The following is a 20,978-nucleotide window of genomic DNA, read 5'->3' as shown; positions in this document are numbered from 1 at the left end:
TACCTACCGCCCACTAATGCATCTTTCTTGATGGTAAAATTTCCTTACCACCCAGTGGTGCTCGATGGAAGGAGGATTCAGCTTGTGACATGGAACCCCCTACTGCCCACCTAGAATCCTGAAATGCTCACTAGTGGGTGGTAAGGACCAGGCTGACAACCCCTGGGTTAGAGAAAAGCAAGTCAAAGGTGACTTGATAGCAGGTCATAAAACCATGCATGTCACAGAGAAAGTGGAGAGAGGAACGTTTTTCTCCTTCTCTCCTAAAAGTAGAACTTGTGAACGTTGGAAGATTCAGGAAGTCATTCTTCATGCAGACCTTAGTTAAACTATTCTTCTTCTTCTTACAGTGGTACCTCTGGATGCGAACAGGATCCATTCCGGAACCCCGTTCGCATCCTGAAGCGAACGCAACCCGTGTCTGTGCGGGTCGCGATTTGCCACTTCTGCGCATGCGCGTGATGTTATTTTGCATGTCTGCACATGTGCGTGCGGCAAAAAAAAAGTAGCGTGTTCCGTTACTTCCGGGTCGCTGCGGAGCGCAACCCAAAAACGCTCGACCTGAAGCAACTTTAACCCGAGGTATGACTGTATTTATTAAATTTAATTTGTATTCCGCTCTTCATCCGTAGATCTCAGAGTGGTTCAGAAAAATACAAGATGAAAACACAAAATACACCATAATTTCCAGAACAAAACAAACCAATAACCCCCCTCTCCCCGCCTGTGGAACTCCCTCCCACAGGAAGCAGCGATGGCCACTAACTTGAATGGCTTTAAGAGAGGATTGGACAAATTCACGGAGGAGGAGAGGGTTATTGATGGCTACTAGCCAGGATGGCTGTTGTCTGCCTACGCAGCTGAGGCATCAATGCTTCTGAATACCAGTTGCTGGAAATGGCAGGAGAGCAGAGGGTTCTTGCATATGTCTCCTGCCTGTGGGTTTCCCATAATGGACATCTGGTTGGCCACTGGCTTGATCTGGCAGCCTTTCCTCATGTTTTATGTTCGTGGTCTGACTAGGTATAAGGAAAATGAACACTTTGTGAGCGGGATGCTCTGGCCTGGGAGATGTGGAGGTTCCCCCCCCCCCCTGTCCGGGATGTCCCTAATCCTGTCCTCCTTCCTTTCCTCAGGGGATCTGAAGCGGCCGAGCTACTCCATCCCACGAGGCACCATCACAGCTGTGATCTTCACCTACATCGTGTACAACCTGTTGGCTTTTCTGCTGAGCTGCACCTGCGACAGGTAGGCGTTGCTACTGGCCGCCAGGGGGAGCTGCTACCCCATAGCTCTTTACTTCCCCCCCTTTAAAACAACAGCAATAATGAGCAGACAAAGACTCCTGAAACCTGCCCTGTACTGGGGTTCAGTACAGGTGGCATCATCTCCTCATTTTATCCTTGCAGCTCTATCCATTGTTAAAGCGATTTTGGAATTATTCCCATTTCAAAGACAGAGAAACTGAGCTGACTTATCCCGGGTTTGTCTAAGGGGTTGCTGAGCTGAGCAGACCTCATAGTTTCAGGTTAGCCTAGAGACTTAATTTCTTCTCCTCCCCTACTGGGCATTTAAGGTCTAAAGTTTGGGAGGTCTAAAGCTTGGGACCAGCTTATTCACAAAGGGGCATCATATGAGACAGTCGTTCTTTTGTACATGTTTGAAAGTTCCTCCGCAGGTGGGAAGGAATTATTATTATTACCGTATTTTTCGCTCTATAAGACGCACCAGACCATAAGACGCACCTAGTTTTTGGAGGAGGAAAACAAGAAAAAATATATTCTGAATCTCAGAAGTCAGAACAACAAGAGGGATCGCTGTGAAGGAAAGCAGCGATCCCTCTTGCTCTTCTGGCTTCTGGGATACCTGCGCAGCCTGCATTTGCTCCATAAGACGCACACACATTCCCCCTTACTTTTTAGGAGGGGAAAAGTGAGTCTTATAGAGCAAAAAATACGGTAATTAGATTGATATACCCCCCCCCCCAGTCATAAGATCTCTGGGTGGTTCACAGAATAGAATGCCTCCCTGCAGTTAGAAAGGAAGAGTGTCAGGGACGAGGATCGCAGCTTTGCTTTCTCCCTTGATGTACTGCTGTGTGGCTCTCTCTATATTGGGAATGACCTGCAGCTCAGTGGTGGAGCATCTGCATTGCTTGCAAAAGGCTGTGGGTCCAATCCTCAATGGCATCCCCATGTAGGACTAGGGAAGAGTCATACCTGAAACCTTGGAGCCCAGCTGCCATATAAGGGAGAGAGAGAGAGAGAGAGCGCGCGCACACACATGGAAGTAGGTGGTCTCACGGTCTGGCTCAATGCAAGCTTTCTCCATAAGCACACAAGACGTAACTGGCTGTACTTTTAAATAAATGAGGTCCAGTTCTGGGCACCACAGTTCAAGAAGGACACTGACAAACTGGAACGCGTCCAGAGGAGGGCAACCAAAATGGTCAAAGGCCTGGAAACAATGCCTTATGAGGAACGGCTAAGGGAGCTGGGCATGTTTAGCCAGGAGAAGAGGAGGTTAAGGGGTGATATGATAGCCATGTTCAAATATATAAAAGGATGTCACATAGAGGAGGGAGAAAGGTTGTTTTCTGCTGCTCCAGAGAAGCGGACACGGAGCAATGGATCCAAACTACAAGAAAGAAGATTCCACCTAAACATTAGGAAGAACTTCCTGACAGTAAGAGCTGTTTGACAGTGGAATTTGCTGCCAAGGAGTGTGGTGGAGTCTCCTACTTTGGAGGTCTTTAAGCAGAGGCTTGACAACCATATGTCAGGAGTGCTCTGATGGTGTTTCCTGCTTGGCAGGGGGTTGGACTCGATGGCCCTTGTGGTCTCTTCCAACTCTAGGATTCTATGATTCTATGAGGTATACAGTGGTACCTCGGGTTACATACGCTTCAGGTTACATATGCTTCAGGTCCGCTAACCCAGAAATAGTACCTCGGGTTAAGAACTTTCCTTCAGGATGAGAACAGAAATCATGCTCCGGCGGTGCGGCGGCAGCAGGAGGCCCCATTAGCTAAAGTGGTGCTTCAGGTTAAGAACAGTTTCAGGTTAAGAACGGACCTCCAGAACGAATTAAGTACTTAACCCGAGCTACCACTGTACTTCATTGTATCAAATTGTAGATTTCAACGGAAGTCTCATAAAGTTCAATGAAAAAGCAGAAGACCCAGTGGATGAGTTCATTCTCTACTCAGTTCATGCATAAGGTCCACACATGTATAAGTGTCTATTCCACCTGTCTGTTCAAAGAGTCCAATAATCCACATGCAGGGTTCTTACAGTTCCACAGAATCCTTTCACAGAGTCTAAGACAAGGATTTCCGGAATATTAGCCTTGTTTCGCCATCCTAGGCTTCATCAGTAGCACAGGCGCATAGTGGTTGCAACCACTGCTATGCTATAAGATCCACTATCCTGTAATATTACATATGAGCCTGTACTACTGACGAAGCCTAGGATGGCGAAGCAAGGCTAATATTCCGGAAATCCACTGGGTCTTCTGCTTTTTTCATTGAACTTTATTGGACTTCCGTTGAAATCTACAATTTGATACAATGAAGTATACCCCATTTATATAAAATCTTGTGTGTTTATTGAGCATGTTTCATGTAACCATAGGTTTGTTGTTGTTTTGCTAAGGTTTCTTCATAAGGACATAAGAAGAATTTAGGAAAACTCGCAGGCGGGACCAGAGCAGAACAGAACTCTTTCCACCCGCGATTCCTAGCAACAGGCGTTCACTGCAGGGAGCTAGGCATGAGGTCTAGATGCCCTTGATAGTTATGCCCTCCATAAATTTGTCTTCCTGTGTTTGTTTGTGGCAGGAATTTCATTTCTTTTCTTGTGCTCTGTGGTCTGGGTCTTGCTGACTGATCTTGGGTGATTGGCAATGGGCAGGCTATGTTTATTTATTTATTAAATTTGTATACCACCCTATACCTGTAGATCTCATAAAATCACAATATTAAGAAAAAGAAAACACATAATAAAAACAAAGGCAACCCAATAGTCTAACCCCCTTCCACAACACGTTTTAAAAGGGCATTGGATGCCAGTCAGCCAAAGGCATGGTTAAAGAGAAACGTTTTCGTCCGTCACCTAAAGGTGTATAATGAAGGCGCCAGGCTCCACAAATGGGGAGCTACTGCAGAAAAGGCCCCGTTCTCATGTTGCCACCCTCCTGCCCTCTTGTGGAGGAGATACACGAAGAAGGAGCTCAGAGGATGATTTCAGGATCCAAGTGGGTTCCTATGGAGCGAGGCGGTCTTATACGGCTCAGTTGGTTGCAACAGGGAGAACTTCCTTTTTTAAAAAAAGATATTTATTAAAAGTTTTTAAGATATAACAAAAAAAGAAAAAGAAACATACAAAATAAAAAACAGTTAAAAACACACATTAATTTTCAATAACATAACTTCCATACGCTTATTTCCTCGGACCTCCTCGTACCTCCCTTCTTTGTATTCCAGTTCAATTTGTTAGTTCAGCAAATCCTTACCATTAAGCTTTTACCCATTTGTGAAACCTTTTTTTCCCCTTCATATCTCTTAAAACATTACAGCTGGAAACCGCTTAGTTTCTATCCAACATCCTTCTAACATTCATTAATTTTACAATGTTTCTGTAAGGAGTCTTTGAATTTCTTCCAGTCTTCTTTCACCGCCTCTTCTCCCTGTTCTCGGATTCTGCCAGTCATTTCTGCCAATTCCATGTAGTCCATCACCTTCATCTGCCATTCTTCCAGAGTGGGTAAATCTTGTGTCTTCCAATACTTTGCAATAAGTATTCTTGCTGCTGTTGTTGCATACATTAAAAAAGTTCTGTCCTTCTTTGGCACCAATTGGCCGACCATGCCCAGGAGAAAGGCCTCTGGTTTCTTCAACAGGGAGAACTTCCTTTCCCTACCAGCTCTTTGACTTTCTGCGCACTTGACGCTGCCCATTTTGCTTCATGCATGAAGGCTTATTATCTGCCGTCTTCCTAGTGCACACTTGTTTTTCCTCTGTGCCTCTTTGTGTGCCGGATTATACGTCCAGCCCCTCGGGAACGGATGTCCCAGGCTTCCTTGTCTTGTCACCTGGATTAGCTCCCCCTCCCTCCTTTGGAGATTTGTGCAGCCCAGTTGTACACAGGCAAAGAAACCTCAAGTAGGCTGGCAGGCAGCTGATTGTGGTAATCTGCCCCCCCCCCCGCCAAGGGCATGGGAAGGCACTCAAACACAATTTCCTCTACCTGCCGGCGATTGCACCCACCCGCTCTCTTGTGGCTAACAGAAGCATAACGTTAAGTGTGGCTAAGATTGTGCTGACCTGCCCCTGCCACCAATTCTGAGAGATTTCAAGGCGGGTGATGCAGGTCAGGTGCACATGGAAGACTCCAAATCAGAACTGATGTGGCAGAATGCCAGGCGCAGGAGGGAGGGAGAGCGAGGCCTTCCCACGCCACTAGATCAATTCTGCCTCTCTTTGCCCACTTCCCCTTCTCCCACCCTCCCCCAAGTGGCTATCTAAGCACCCAGGAAATTTTCTGGATTTGGCAACCCATTGCAAGATAAGCGCACCTTGATCTCCACCATGCATACTCTGGTGGCAGGTTTAGGGCGTGGTTTTGTTTGTTACTACCATTCCTGCTACCGATAGGGCAGATAAAAGGAAGCACTTCTTCACACAGCATGTGGAACTCACAGCCACATGAGGCAACGACAACCACCAGCTTGGATGGCTTTAAAGGAGGATTAGACAAATCCATGGAGGGGGATAAGGCTATTGCTGGCTACTAGCCACAAAGCTGGAGCTAGTAGCATTTCTTTTTCTTTTTTATAATAATCTTTATTGATTTTCATTTACATACTCCACATACACATATTGTATTACATTTTACATTTATATTTGCTCCTAAGAGCCGACTTCCTCCCTTCCTTCTTCTGGCTTTTTATATCACATCAAAATTTTTTGCATCGTCTTCATCCGTTTTGTATATTCTTGTTCTTCTTTCGTATTTGTCTACAGTCTATAGCCAAATAAATCCTCCTGTATATACACTGCCAGTAGCATTTCTGAGTACTAGTTGCTGAAAGTTTAGGAGGCGACAGGGCTCCTGTGCACGGGTCCAGCGTCTGGATTTTGCACATGCATCTGGGTGGCCACTGAGTCCAGGAGCCTGGGCTCACACGGCCTTTGCAGCTTTACAGCACCAGCTTTTAAAAGCGTTGCCCCGTATCGCATGTTGAGAGCAGAGCACTTGGGCAGAGAGGCTCAGTAGCTTGGCTACGGCTGCCTATTTTATCTGTGGCTGAGACGAGATTTGAACTCTGGACTCCTCTTTATTTGCTTATTCCATAAAATGTGCGCACTGCTTGATTTCTTTAAAGCAGCCGAAAAGCGGTTTGCAAAAAACGAACGACAAAAATTTAAGACTTTCAAAAAGCTAAAATAACAATAGAAGGAAAACAGACTGGAACTTGCATCGACTTTCTAAACATTTGGGTAGGCTTGTCTGAACAAGGATGTTTTTAGCCGGTGCCAAAAAGCATGCAGTGAAGGTATGGGGCGTTTAGGTGCTGCCACACTAAAAGAGTGAGTCTACAAATGCAGAAGGGGTATCTTCCATCTACAAATGCGGAAATGGCACCGGTAGCAATGCCATTGCACTGATCAAAGCAGTTGAGTGAACGTATATGGGGCCAGGCAATTTTGCAGGTAAACTGTTCCAAAAGGCTTTGTATCCTAATAACTTGGCCCAGTAGCAAATGGGAAACCAATGCAGATCTCTGAGCTACAGGTGCCATAATATTCTGACAAGGCCTCACTCCTGTCAGCAATTGTGCTGCAGCATCCAATATTAACTGATGCTTCCAGATCAAGCACAATGGAAGTCCCACTTTGAGCGTGTTGCAGTCACCAAGGCACAAGCCTCAGCTCACAGCTTGGCCAATGGGCCACCTCCCACCTGCCTTGCCATTATTTTTTCTGGCTCGCTTTCATGTGGGTCTGCAGTGCCCCCTAACACAATGGCACCAGTCCTCCCCCCCCCAAACCCCTGCAAAACCCAGGGGTAGCAAGGATCTGAACCTGGGCTTTGGCTGGAGACATGCCCGGGGAGGTGGGGCACTGGTGGTCATGCCCCTTGGTGCATTTGCAAACGGTGTCGGATTTTCAGGTGGGGTGCATGTGTGCTTGTTCTCGGAGAGAGAGAGAGCGGCTTGTTAATTTTCTGCTCTGGAAAGTGCTGCCATAAATCGCGGCTGTGCCGGGGCAGCCGGCAGGAATTGGCTAGAATTATAGCTGTCATGTTCTAATACCTTAATGCATGGCCATTGCTCATAATGACAGGGGACAGGGCAGCTTGCGAGGCCCCCGCGCATGACATGCACCTGCCCCCTCCCTCCCCGCCACTCATCCCTCCTCCGCTCTGAGAGCTTTAATAGGCCTCACCGTCCCCTGTTCCTTCCCCCCACCCCCAAGCGGCTGATTCTGATATCATATCAACATGAGCTTGTTGGAAAGGCACGAAAATGAAATCTGGGGTCCCGTTCGTCTCCTGTTGCTTTGTTAGGCATGCCTTCTCTGCCCCTGGGTGGGATTTATTTTGGGGAGGGGGTGGTAAGGGGGGTTGGCTGCTATGTGTGATTAGAAAGATGGGAGGGGTGGAGGCACACCCCAAGAAAGGAGACAGCTCTCAACCAGACCATCCCGGCTAAAGGACGATTGTCGTGGGGCAGCCCTGATAGAGAAGGAAAAGCCAGAGGTAAGCCAGAGGTAATGGTTGATATGTAGCTGTGCCTTTAAGGGCAGGTTATTCGTTTCATAGAATTATAGAACTGTCAAGATAGAAGGGACCACAAGGATCATCTAATCTAACCCCCTCTATTGCAGGAATCTTTTGCCCAATGTGGGCCTTGCACCCGTGACCCTGAGATTAAAAATTTCAGGCTCTGCCAATTGAGCTGTTTATTTATTTGCCCATGCAAATACCCACTGGGGTGGCTTTAAAAAAGGTTGGAGAACTTCATGGAGAGGGCTACTGATGGCTACTAGCAGTTCGAAAACACACCAGTGCAAGTAGATAAATAGGTACCACTGTGGTGGGAAGGCATATGGTGTTTCCGTGCACTGCTCTGGTTTCCGTCACGGTGTTCCGTTGCGCCAGAAGTGGTTAAGTCCTGCTGGCCACATGACCCGGAAAGCTGTCTGTGGATAAACACCAGCTCCCTCGGCCTGAAAACGAGATGAGTGCCGCAACCCCATAGTCACCTTTGACTGGACTTAACTGTCCAGGGGTCCTTTACCTTTTACCTTTTACCTTTTACCTTACAACTATGATGGGGACTCTCTGCCTCTATAGTTGAAAGCAGCAATGCTTCTGAATGCCAGTTGCTGGAAGCCACACGAGGGGAGAGTTGCTCTTGTGGTCGGATCCTGCTTGCTGGTTTCCCACAGGCATCTGCTTGGTCACTGTGAGAACAGGATGCTGGACCTGATGGGCAATTGACCTGATCTATCAGGCTCTTCCTATGTTCTTATGACTGGTAGCATCTCTCCAGGGTCTCAGTGTTAGAATTCCTGCTCCATGATTGCAGTCATGGGATTGTTTATCACATGACGGTGTATGTTTTGACTCCACAGAGTGGGAAGTGACGTAGACAGGATGTTTGTGTTACTGTGTTCCATGAAGTGGGACTGTTGTCCTTTGTTCTTTTTCTCTTTGCTGTCTGATGCTAAAAAGAGAGTGGGAGACATGTTGCAGTGCTCCGTGTGTCTTTATATGTAAATAAAGTAGATTAGCCAAAATGCTGAGTTGCTGAGGTCTGTCACGCGAGATAATAATAATAATAATAACAATAACAATAATACTAATAATTTTTATTTATACCCCACCTTCCCCAGGCAAGACCGGGCTCAGGGTGGCTAACACCCGATATAAAACAAATTGATTGAAATACAACTTAAAAACAATATTAAAACACAACATTAAAACATTAAAATATTAAAATACAGCCTCATTTCAATGGAAACTCAAATCAAAAACTTTTTCGGGGGATGAAAACGTCAAGCCTTCACCAAGGCTAACTTTCCAGACTGGTCCTACATGGGCCAGAAAAAAGCCAGGGAAGTCCCCAAATAGGAGTTCCATCACAGGAGGGGAAAGGAAAAAGGGGAGGGGAGAGGGAATCAAACTGATTCTAAACCAAAGGCCAGGTGGAACAACTCTGTCTTACAGCCCTGCAGAAAGAAATCAGATCCTGCAGGGCCCTGGTCTCATGAGGCAGAACGTTCCACCAGGCCGGGGCCAGTGTTGAAAAGGCCCTGGCTTTGGTTGAGGCTAATCTAACTTCCTTAGGGCCCGGGACCTCTAGGGTGTTGCTATTTATGGATCTTAAGGTGCTCCGTTGGGCATACCGGGAGAGGCGGTCCTGTAGGTACGAGGGTCCTAGGCACAAACTCTGCGGATCCCTAAGTGTGCCAGTATCGGTTGGCATCGGTTGCTGTGATGTTTAGGCAGAAGAAAGCTTTTGAAGCTCCTGAACGATCGACCAGGAAGGGGAGAACCTGCCAGTTGGGCATGTGTCTCTGCCAGGGTTCTACTCGAGTGTAGGCTGAACTCCTGACACTCAGATGGGCGGCATTCTCCTTTCTACCTGAAGATGTCACTGGGGATTGGACTTGGGGCATGCCAGGTGCTCGGCCACTGAGCTATGCTCCTTCCCTTAAGACTCCAGAGCCTGCTCTGCCCAGTTAGCAGTGCTTCCATCTCTGCAGGAGCAGTGAGAGCATGAAGCATGCCAAACATGCCTGCCAAGTGAGAGCTGTCTGCTCTGAACGCCACATCTAGTCCTTAATTGTACGGCAGTAACAACTGATAGTGGAACAGGCCAGAATCATAGAATCTTAGAGTTGGAAGGGACCCCACGGGGTCATCTAGTCCAGCCCCCTGCAATGCAGGAATCTCAGCGAAATCATCTCTGACAGATGGCCGCCCACCTACCTCAGAAGATGGTGGAGTTTCCATGGAAGTTCTTTTTTAAAAAAAATAATAAAGGTGCATGTTTATTGAGCATAGAAGCTGGAGTCAACAGGGAGCTGAGGAGACATCCGCCAACAATGGCCACTTTGCAGTCCAGTCAATGTTGGCAGTGACAGGCAGTACCAGGAACCACAAGCCATTCTACAGGCACATCCAATGGCCAGGTACCCTGAAGGGCAAATCAGGTGGGCCTTCGTGATGATTGAGGACACTTTGGAATGGGCCTTCTCATCAATCAGACTCTCGATAACACACGTCTGAGCACTTGCGTACTTTGCAAGAATCAATGCAGAAAAAGAACAGGGATATGGCGAATTTCATCGTGCTGTTGCAGAACGTCCTTGTCAAAAAGCACATTCCTTCAGAAACATGAATTTCTTTCAAGAAGTTTTCCCCTTGGAAGTTCCTTTGAAACAGGTGGGATGACCATCTTTTGGGGATTCGCCGTCTGTGATGCCTGTATTTGCAGGGGATGGACTAGATGACACCACAGGTCCCTTCCAACTCTACAGTGTTTTTTGTTTTTTTAAAAAGATATTTATTAAAGTTTCAACATATTGCAAAAATAGGCAAACAAAGAAAGAAGAAATAAAGGGGGGGGGGAGAAAAAATGAAAATACAAGATAAAAACAATTAAAAAACAGATTAGTCTTTCCATGTCTTATCTTTCATTTGCTTGTTTCCCCGACCTCCTCACACCTCCCTTTTTGTATTCCAGTTCAAATTAGTTAGTTCAGCAAATCCTTTCCCTCTTTGATTTTATCTTAATCTCTTATCTTAAAATATAATAACTTTAAATTATCACCTGTTAACAATCCATTTTTACATATTCCTTTTAACATTGCTGCTAAAAACCATTTAACTTCAATCCAACATCATTCTAACATTCATTAATTTTGCAGTATTTCTGTAAATAGTCTTTAAATTTCTTCCAATCTTCTTCCACCGACTCTTCTCCCTAGTCTCGGATTCTGCCAGTCATTTCCGCCAGTTCCATATAGTCCATCACCTTCATCTGCCATTCTTCCAGTGTGGGTAAATCTTGTGTCTTCCAATACTTTGTAATAAGTATTCTTGCTGCTGTTGTAGCATACATAAAGAAAGTTCTATCCTTCTTTAGCACCAATTGGCCAACCATGCCCAGGAGAAAGGCCTCTGGTTTCTTCAGAAAGGTATATTTAAATACCCTTTCCAACTCTACAGTGTTGGCCGTGGGTGCTGCTGCCTTGGGAGCCACCCAACTGGGGCGCAGGGAGGGTGTCAAACTGGTTCCCCGCTGCACCAGTCCCACCTGTACCCCCCGCCCCCCACTGCTGCGCTTATTAGCAAAGCGATCAATTTGGGGGTAATTAGGTATTAATTGCCCAAAGACACTGGCGTTGATAGCCCGTGCTAATTTATCTCCCACCTGCTCACTGCCTCTTGTTAAAATCCAATTAAGGCCCGGCCATTTGTATAGTTTAATGCGTGAAGGAAAGTTCTGCCTTCTCTCTCCTTTTATTTCCGTTACTGAATTTTGGGCAAGCGGATCCTCAAGTGCCGTCAGCCGCAAGACAGCCCAAGCGCCTTCGATCAGAGGCTCATTCAGGATAGATCATCCATTGCCAACCACTGTCTCTTTTGGACTACAACTCCCATCAGCCATGCTGGCTTGGGTTGATGGGAGTTGTAGTCTAAAGCATCTGGGGGGGGGGCACCAGGTTGGCAAGGATCCTCATAGATGATGAGCTACTTGTTCCGGCAAATGAAAGCGCAGCTCCTGGGTTTGAGGCACTCCCTAGAACTGGGGGGCATGCCGTGTGGGAAGACTGTTAATCTGGGGAACTCCCTCCCACAGGAGGCAAGGCATCTTTAAAAGAAGAGGGCTATTGATGACTACTTGCCATGATAGCTATTCTCTGCCTCCACAACTGGAGGCAACAAACGATGCTCTTGAATGTCAGTCGCTGGAAACCCCAGGAAGGGAGAGTTGTTCTTGTGGTCAAATCCTGCTTGCTGGTTTCCCATTGGGTTATCGGGTTGGCCATTGTGAGAACAGGATGCTGTACTGGCTAGGCCATGCGCCGGACCCACCAGGTTCTTTTTATGCTCTTATGGGTCCAAACATGCTGCCAAGGAGCTCAAGGGGGTGCACATGGTCCTATCCCTCCCCAGCACCCACCACAGCCCTGTGAGGTCGGCTAGGCTGAGAGGCAGCAAGTGGCCAAAGATCACCTAGCAGGCTTCATGGCCCTGTGGGGTTTTGAACCCTGGTCTTCCAGGTCGTAGCCCAACACTCAAACCACTATGCTGCGCTGCCTCTGTGTTCTTATGGGAGGTGCCCAGGCCTTGACCATACAGAGCATGCTGGCTTACCAAACTGGCCGTGCAGATACCAGGCCATCTCAGCGTGGTTCTCAAAACCAGCTTGATTGGCAGGAATTGACCTTCCAAACGTCTTCCTGCAAGGAGGGGAACGTGATTACAGTGGGTTGCAAACGTGATCCGTGCGGGAGGCTTGTTCGCAACCCTCTGTGCACGTGCGGGTTGCAATTCATCGCTTATGCGCAAAGCACGATTTAACGCTTCTGTGCATGCATGACCGCCGAAACCCAAAAGTAACCCGTTCCAGTACTTCTGGGTTTTGATGCATCCGTAACCCGAAAAAATGCAACCTGAAGCATCTGTAATCCAAGGTATGACTGTATCTGCAGGACAAGCTGCTCTTTTAAGGGCACGGCAGCAAATAAAATGGGGTCGGGGTGCATGGCAGATGAGAGCCAGTGTGGTGTAGTGGTTAAGAGCGGTAGTCTCGTAATCTGGAGAACCGGGTTCGAGTCTCCGCTCCTCCACATGCAGCTGCTGGGTGACCTTGGGCCAGTCACACTTCTTTGAAGCCTCTCAGCCCCACTCACCTCACAGAGTGTTTGTTGTGGGGGAGGAAGGGAAAGGAGAATGTTAGCCGCTTTGAGACTCCTTAAAGGGAGTGAAAGGCTGGATATCAAATCCAAAACTCTTCTTCTCTTCTCTCTGAGTCTGCTTTTGATTTGGGCTGTGTTCAAAACAGGACGCGGGTGGCGCTGTGGGTTAAACCACAGAGCCTAGGACTTGCCGATCAGAAGGTCGGCAGTTCGAATCCCCGTGACGGGATGAGCTCCCGTTTTTCAGTCCCTGCTGCTAGCAGTTCAAAAGCACGTCAAAGTGCAAGTAGATAAATAGGTACCACTCCGGCGGGAAGGTAAACGGCGCTTCCGCGCGCTGCTCTGGTTCACCAGAAGCGGCTTAGTCATGCTGGCCACATGACCCGGAAGCTGTACGCTTGGCTCCCTTGGCCAATAAAACGAGATGAGCGCTGCAACCCCAGAGTTGGCCACGACTGGACCTAATGGTCAGGGGTCCCTTTACCTTTACCTATGTTCAAAACAGCCCGGCCCTCTTGGGGCTTCCCTGACCTCTTGCTGACTCTGCTCCAGGAGGGAATTCTCCACAAGGGCCTCGCCAAGGTGGGAATCAGTTTGTCTCTTTCTACAATCATAGAATTGTAGAGTTGGAAGAGGCTACGCAGGTCATTAGTCCAACTCCAACCCAATCTTTTGCCCAACATGGAACTCAAACCCACAACCCTGATATTCAGAGCCTCGTGCTCTGCTGACTGAGCTCTCCCAGCGGGTTTGGAAGCCTCTCTCTGCAGGGTCTGGATCGTCCCTGTAATGGACTGAGAGCAGAAGGCACTTTCCCCAAGCAAGTGTTCCTAAGGGGCTCATTTTGGAGCCTAATGGAGCAGGGAGGAGGCCAGGGTTCCTCACCCCAGGCGAAAGCAGAGGGGGTCGTTTCAGATGCTCAGATGGAGAGGGACTGGCTGGAGTCTGGGATGTCAGAGCTGTAGAGAGCAACCGGCTTGGTTCAGCCAAGCTGTCTCCCCGAGAAGCACACAGGAGCCTCTCCCAAGCTCATGCCCAGATTGAGGCTGGGGTCATCACTCTGCCGCAAAATGTCCCTATGGCATCTTAGGTTTATAAAATCACTTATAGACTGCTTTTTCATTAAAAAAGCATCATAAAATCATAGATTTGTAAAGGGACCACAAGGGTCATCTAGCCCAACCTCTTACAATGCAGGAATCTTTTGCCCAACCTGAGACTCGAACCCACAACCTTGAATTTAAGAGCTTCACGCTCTGCCGACTGAGCAGTTTGCAACAAAGAGACATGAACAGACACCAGTTGACCAGTTGCCAGGGATTCTTTAGCTGTGATTCCTGAATTGCGGGGGGTTGAGCTAGATGACCCCACGGGTCCCCTACAATTCCATGAATTAACTGTTGTCAAAGGATGTATCCTTAATTGCCTGCTTGTTCCCGAATCCTGCTTGCGGGTTCCCCACAGGAATCTGCTTGGCCGCTGTGTGAACAGGGTGCTGCGCCCGATGGGCTGTGGGCCTGATCCATCCGGCCGCCGCTACGTTCTCATGAGTCTCCACCTTCTCACCCCTCAGGCTCCTCCTGCAGCGGGACTACAGCTTCCTGAGGGACATCAACATCTGGCCTCCCTTCGTCATCATTGGCGTCTACTGCTCGACTCTGTCGGCCGCTATGAGCAACCTGATCGGGGCCTCCCGAATCCTCTACGCCTTGGCCAAGGATGACCTCTTTGGTGAGTTGACCTTCTGCCTGCCTGGGCCTGCTTCTTGCATCAGGGATGCCTGAGCAACGTCTCTCCTTGGCAGACAGGCATGGACCAACATAAGAACGTAAGTGGAGCCGTAAGTGGGAGTGGCCGCCGAGACCACATAACACTGGTCCTGAAAGATCTTCATGCACCAAATTGTGGCTCCGAGCACAATTCAAAGTGTTGGTGCTGACCTTGAAAGCCCTACATGGCCTCGGTCCTGTACACCTGGAGGAGCGTCCCCACCCCCATCGTCCAGCCTGGACACTGAGGTCCAGCGCTAAAGGCCTTTTGGCCGTTCCCTCGCTGCGAGAAGTGAGGTTACAGGGAACCAGGCAGAGGGCCTTCTCAGTAGTGGTGCCTACCCTGTGGAACTCCCTCCCAGCAGATGTCAAGGAAATAAGCAACTATTTTACTTTTAAAAGACAACTTCCCTGTTTAAGGAAGTTTTTAATGTTTGATGCTGTATTGGTTTTAATATTCAGTTGGAAGCCACCCAGAGGGGCTGGGGAAACCCAGCCAGATGGGCGGGGTATAAATAAATGATGGTGATGATGATGATGATGATGATGATGATGTATCAGGCCAGTTCCCATGTAGTCCAGCATCCTGTTCTCACAGATACCTGTGGAAAACCAGCAAGCAGGATTTGAGCGTGAGAGCCTTCCTGTCGTTCCCAGTAGCTGGTATATGGAAGCATTGCTGCCCTGAATTGTCAGGGCACAGTGCCAGTGTGCCAAGGCCACAGTCTGGGGCAGCGTCTCCCAGCTTCCCTGGATCTCTTATGGAATACAGTTCCCATCATCCACAGCCAGGTGCAGGGCACCACGTTGGGGGAGGCTGATCTAGGGTACCAGTTTCTGATTGGCTGCATTTACTAAGCTTTTCCACACTGAGCTGATTTGATTGATTGATTGATTATATTTCTATGCCGCACTTCATTCGCATGAATCTCAAAAGCGGCTCACAAACAGTAAATAACAACAACTGAACAGAACATCACAAATGCAACATAAATCGTATAGATTAATCAACAAATAATCAGTGAAACAATTACAAAGCACTAGCATCTCACAGCAAACGTTCAAAACCTCAAAAGACAAAAGCACTGAAAGCACAAATACACAAAATGAAGAGCATGTCAGTAGATTCAAAAAAAGGACAAAAACCAGCAATTCAGCAAACACAGAATAAATTTGATATTGCAAAATAAAACCAATCATTGTTTCAGTACATAAATACAAAGCAGAACAGGAATTAACCCGCCACCTTTGGTCTTTTAGTTGCCCTACACACAAGTAGACACACTCCATGCCTTAATACTCTTTGGGGGCTGTTGCTGAACGCAGCTGTTTCTGCAGTCGGGAAGATCCTTAGCCTTGCCTGGCAGTCCTCTGTGCCCTCTCCTCTATCTCCTGCTTGCCTCTCTCTGCCTCCCTGCCTCGCTCTCCCCAGCGGTTCCCTTGTTCCAGCACTTGGCCGTCCTTTCAGAGTCCTCTGCCTCCCTGGCGGGCTGCGTGGGCAACCGCCAATCAGGTTGGTTTGCCTTTGCCCCCGCCTGGCAGGGCCTGTTGACTGGGCTCTGTTCCTGGGCAGAGACATAGCCCACCCTCAAAGACTGCTGCCGGCAGGGCAGGGGATGTTGGAAGCTGCCTTATATATTGAACGTCTGGTACGTCTGGCTCAGTATTGTCCACCCTGGCTGGCAGAGGCCTTCCAGGATTTCCAGAGAAGATATGCTATTGGGAGATGCTGACAGGGCTGGATTAGCCATTAAGCAAAATAAGCATGTGCTTTAGGGCATCAAAGGAAGGGGGAACCACATAAATTTTCCATTGCTGGGTTCTTTTAACCCTAATGGTCCCAAATGGCTCAGCTGAGCATTCGTTGTCTCCCTTGAAGTATATTAAAAATCCCAACAGAACAACTCTGCAACAAGGCAGGCTGGGGGCCTTATCTCTATTAAGTATAGAAGCAGATTCATTACGTAAGATGAGTTTTGAGGATCGGATCAAAGACTTTGCAATTAGAAAAAGAAGGAGTTTTTTTCCTTCAAATACAAAGTCTACAAAAATAAACATTATTTTCCACCTCACTGTAGGCTTAGTTTCATTTCGAAAAATAAGATTTTATTTTACTGTTTATTGTGGTTTATATTTTGAATTAGATATATATGGGGCACCAAGATCTTTTAAATGCTTAGGGCCTCTGAAGATCTCTTTTGGCCCAGCAACAGCCCAATAACCTCACTGAGAGAAGGGGCTGCTGCTTCCATTCTGCCGGGCTCCTTTGATGGTCTTGCATTTCAGCAACCTTTACCCCACAGTCCAGCTCATACGCCAGCCTTCCCCAACCTGCTGCCCTCAAGGTGTTTCAGCGCCAGCCAGAACAGGGCGCAGGGCGGTTGTCTTCATAAACAGAAGTGGCTGGTTTCATCTCTCCCTCCCATCTGTGCCTGTGTGCTATTGCATTGTAAAAGAAACAATCATGTTTGATTCCAGGGGTGCCTTCTTCCATAAGTAAATCATGGATAGGTAAACTAAGGCCCGAGGGCCGGATCCAGCCCAATTGCCTTCTAAATCCAGCCAGCGGATGGTCTGGGAATCAGCATGTTTTTACATGAGTAGAATGTGTGCTTTTATTTAAAATGCACCTCTGGGTTATTTGTGGGGCCTGCCTGGTGTTTTTACATGAGCTGAATGTGACTTTTATTTAAAATGCATTTCTGGGTTATTTGTGGGGCATAGGAATTTCTTCATGTACAGTGGTTGCGAATGGGATCCGTTCCGGAGCCCCGTTCACAACCTGAACAGAACACAACCCGCGTCTGTGCATGCGTGGGTTGTGATTCGCTGCTTCTGTGCATGCGCGTGACGCCATTTTGTGCATTTCCGTGTCTACGCAAGCAGCAAAACCCGGAGGTAACTCTTTCCGGTACTTCCGGGTCACCGCGGGACGCAACCTGAAAAGACGCATTCGCAACATGAGATATGACTGTATTTTTTTCAAAATATAGTCCGGCGCACCACATGGTCTGAGGGACGGTGGACCGGCCCCCTGCTGAAAAAGTTTGCTGACCCCATTCTAAATCAAGACATAAAGGGTGGCAAAGAGTTAAATTCCCCCCTACCTACCTATCTCGAACTAGGGACCCAGTCTGCATCTAGCAGCCCCCCTCCAATTGGTTTCACTTCCTGCTCCTGCTCACTTAAAAGCACATAGCTTGGCCCTGATTAATCCAGGTGGGGTGTGTTTTAGTTGATTTTCCCCCAACCCATTAAGCCAGCCAATTAATTGATGGAACATTTCAGCCTCAGCGTTTAATTAACATAGAGTAAAACGGGCGTCAACACTCTGCTGTGGACCTCTCCATTAGGGGCGGGCAGACGCCAGCCTTGTGGGATCTACTTTACCTTCTGCTGGAACCCCCAGAGGGAGCCAGGTGCAAATAGAAGTGGCTCAGGCAGGCAGGTGTATATTTGGAATTAAGGAACAGGGTCTCATCCCAGAGATCAGAGATCAGTGCCCGAATCAACTTCACAAGGATGCATCCATTTTTTAAAAAAAGCTTCTCTTGTTCGCTGCTCCCAGTTACTATTATTTATCTAATTGCGAGTGGTTTTGCTATCGTTGCTAGCATTAGACAATTGGGAGTCAGAAACTATAGTGCAAATTACTGGAGATCTAGCAGCAGATTCTGATCTGCTTTCTGCGCACTGCTGCTCTAGGTGGTCACTTTCCCTTCTCTCTCTTGCTCTCTGTCTCTCTTTAATAAACACCGGTTTTATAGAAGCCCTTGTTCTAATGTATTGTGCCGCCTCTCTCTTTTCCGTCCCCCTTCTGGTAACCAAGGCAAAGTTCTGGGGCCTGCGAAGCGGACTTCCCATGATGGAAACCCCTGGATGGCTGTAATCTTCTCCTGGATCCTGGTACAGGTGAGTTGCCCTGGTTTTGCTGCTTCTCTTCCTCCTCCCAATGCTGCTATTTTAACCACGATGATTTCTGTTTGGTTTCTGTTCATTCCATCGATCAGCCACCCAATAACAATGGCTCCCTGGGCGACGCGCAGAATAGAAGAGATTAAAAAGCACTGTCCCAATAAAACGGGGATCGATAGAGCAGCGGAACAAAAGCCAGCAGGAAGCATCTGCCAGGGATGCTTTCGCTGAGGTTCCTGCCTTGCGGCGGGTTGGGCTAGATGACCCTCGGGGTCCCTCCGAACCTTACAATTCTATGGTTCTATGAAACAACCCCCAACACCAGAACCAATGTTGCAAAAGTGAGGTCTGGAGAACTAAAAGCATCACAGCAACTGTCAATATAGAAAGTCGATGTTCTCAAACAGGGAGGGTGGGGTCTGCCTTGCTGGCCCCTGAAAGTGGGCAACTTCAAGCCCAGGGTGGCAGCTGCAGAAGAGAGCAGACTGGATCTCAAAGGGAAATGTAGATTTGTCAATGGGGACTACAAAGGACCAGGAAGCCAGGGACGCAGAGACCGGGATATGGGCTCAGTCTCCTCTTTTCCAGGCTAAACATACCCAGCTCCCTCAAATTCTCCTTGCAAGGCTTGGTTTCCAGACCCTTGATCATCTTGGTCACCCTCCTCCGCACATGTTCCGGCTTGTCGACATCCTTCTGAAATTGTGGCGCCCAGAATTGGACACGGTATTCCAGGTGTGGTGTGACCAAGGCAGAATAGATCAATAAAGTGGTACCTCTGGTTACGTATTTAATTCGTTCTGGAGGTCTGTTCTTAACTTGAAACTGTTCTTAACCTGAAGCACCACTTTAGCTAAGGGGCCTCCCGCTGCTGCTGCACCGCCAGAGCACGATTTCTGTTCTCATCCTGAAGCAAAGTTCTTAACCCGAGGTACTATTTCTGGGTTAGCGGACCTGAAGCATATGTAACCTGAAGCGTCTGTAACCCGAGGTACCACCCTTGATCTGGACACTATACTTCTGTTGATGCAGCCAAGAATAGCATGAGCTTTTCTTGTTGCTGCATCACACTGTGGGCTCACATTGAGCTTGTGGTCCACTAAGACCCTGAGATCCTTTCCACATGTACTATTCAAAACAGGAACAATTTGTAGGCATCCATTTGTATCGAGAGACAGTGGAGCGTGGCTCTCGGACTGAAGTCAAACCGCTGTGTTAGCAATGCCGCAGTGACCTCCCCAGGGCACAAGCCTGGGCCGTGTGTGTGTGTGTGGGGGGGTCCTGGACTGCCCAGACAGCAAGACCCCCCCCCAGCCTCATTGATGGGGATCCAAAGGAAATCAGAGCAAGATGTTTGGCACCAGCTTGGCGGCTGGAGTTGCCAGAGGGAGGTGTACAGGGTGCGACCCAACTGCCTTAGGGACTCCACTCTGGATTTGTGTAGGGCCTTTTCTTCCCCCAAAGATATCCTGCAAAGCAGCAGGTAACTTCTAAGGGGATTGGCCTGATTCAGGCGGGAGGGCTTGCCTTATGATCTTACGTTGAAGTTCGTTGTTTCCTGCCGATCATTTCTCGTTACGGTTCAGATGGTGACTGTGTCCTTTCCTGTAAAATAAGGCTTAGGTTTTCCTCCTTATCGGCATCTGTTTTATGTTGTCATTAGCGGCCTTTGGGGGGCACTTTGTTCAAAAGGCTGGTTAGGATTCTTTTTCTAAATGTGCAGATGAATAAATGCATTAGACGGGCGAGACGGGAGATGCGGATCTGAGCAAATGTGTAGCTGGGGAAGGGCAAGGAGCGAGTCTGGTGTCCCTGGAGCCGCAGGCAAGGCTGGCCTACGACTGGCTTACGGGGGGTGATGCATTCATTGGGAACAGGCCTCAGCTCTAAGATGCAGGAAGAAGAATGCCACTGGAGAATGTGCAAAGTGCATGTCCTCCGTTGCTGCATAAAACCAGTGTGCACTCAAACGCAAGTGAGGTTTAGGCAGCTGGGCTTGCTGTTAAGAGCAGTTTGAGCCCCAGAACTTTTTCTCTTTTTGATCTGAACCCCAGCAAAGAAGCAAGTCTTGAAGGAGAGGTGAGGAAAATATATTGATGAAAAAGAGTGTGCTGAGGAGGCTATCTTGTGCCTCGAGGTGTGACAGGAGGCACATGGAGCATTCAGCATGAGGACTACAAACTTTGGAAGCTGTTGCAACAAATAGCAGGAGGGGCAGGGTGGAAGCTGCTAAGATAGCCCTGGGGGGTGGGAAGGAAATGAATCCCTTTCCCATCAGGTAAAGGTAAAGGGACCCCTGAACATTATGTCCAGTCATGGCCGACTCTGGGGTTGCGGCGCTCATCTCACTTTACTGG

At 48.1% G+C, this 20,978-nt stretch overlaps 1 protein-coding gene across 2 annotated transcripts in view; it reads left to right on the top strand.

The window, feature by feature from the left end:
• The window catches only part of LOC309533058 (solute carrier family 12 member 9-like), a 103,989-nt gene that overhangs the window by 20,929 nt on the left and 62,082 nt on the right, over window positions 1-20,978 (top strand). For both annotated transcript variants that reach the window (XM_082224051.1, XM_082224050.1), the window contains exons 6-8: window positions 1,137-1,248; window positions 14,511-14,668; window positions 18,536-18,618. In XM_082224051.1, coding sequence (XP_082080177.1) covers window positions 1,137-1,248; window positions 14,511-14,668; window positions 18,536-18,618 — 353 coding nt within the window. The remainder of the gene's footprint in view (window positions 1-1,136; window positions 1,249-14,510; window positions 14,669-18,535; window positions 18,619-20,978) is intronic.

The sequence above is a fragment of the Podarcis vaucheri genome, assembly GCF_965113315.1.
Source record: "Podarcis vaucheri genome assembly, chromosome: 5".
NCBI lineage: Eukaryota > Metazoa > Chordata > Lepidosauria > Squamata > Lacertidae > Podarcis > Podarcis vaucheri.
Note: the sequence above shows the minus strand (reverse complement) of the source record. Positions and strands in the feature narration are given on the sequence as shown.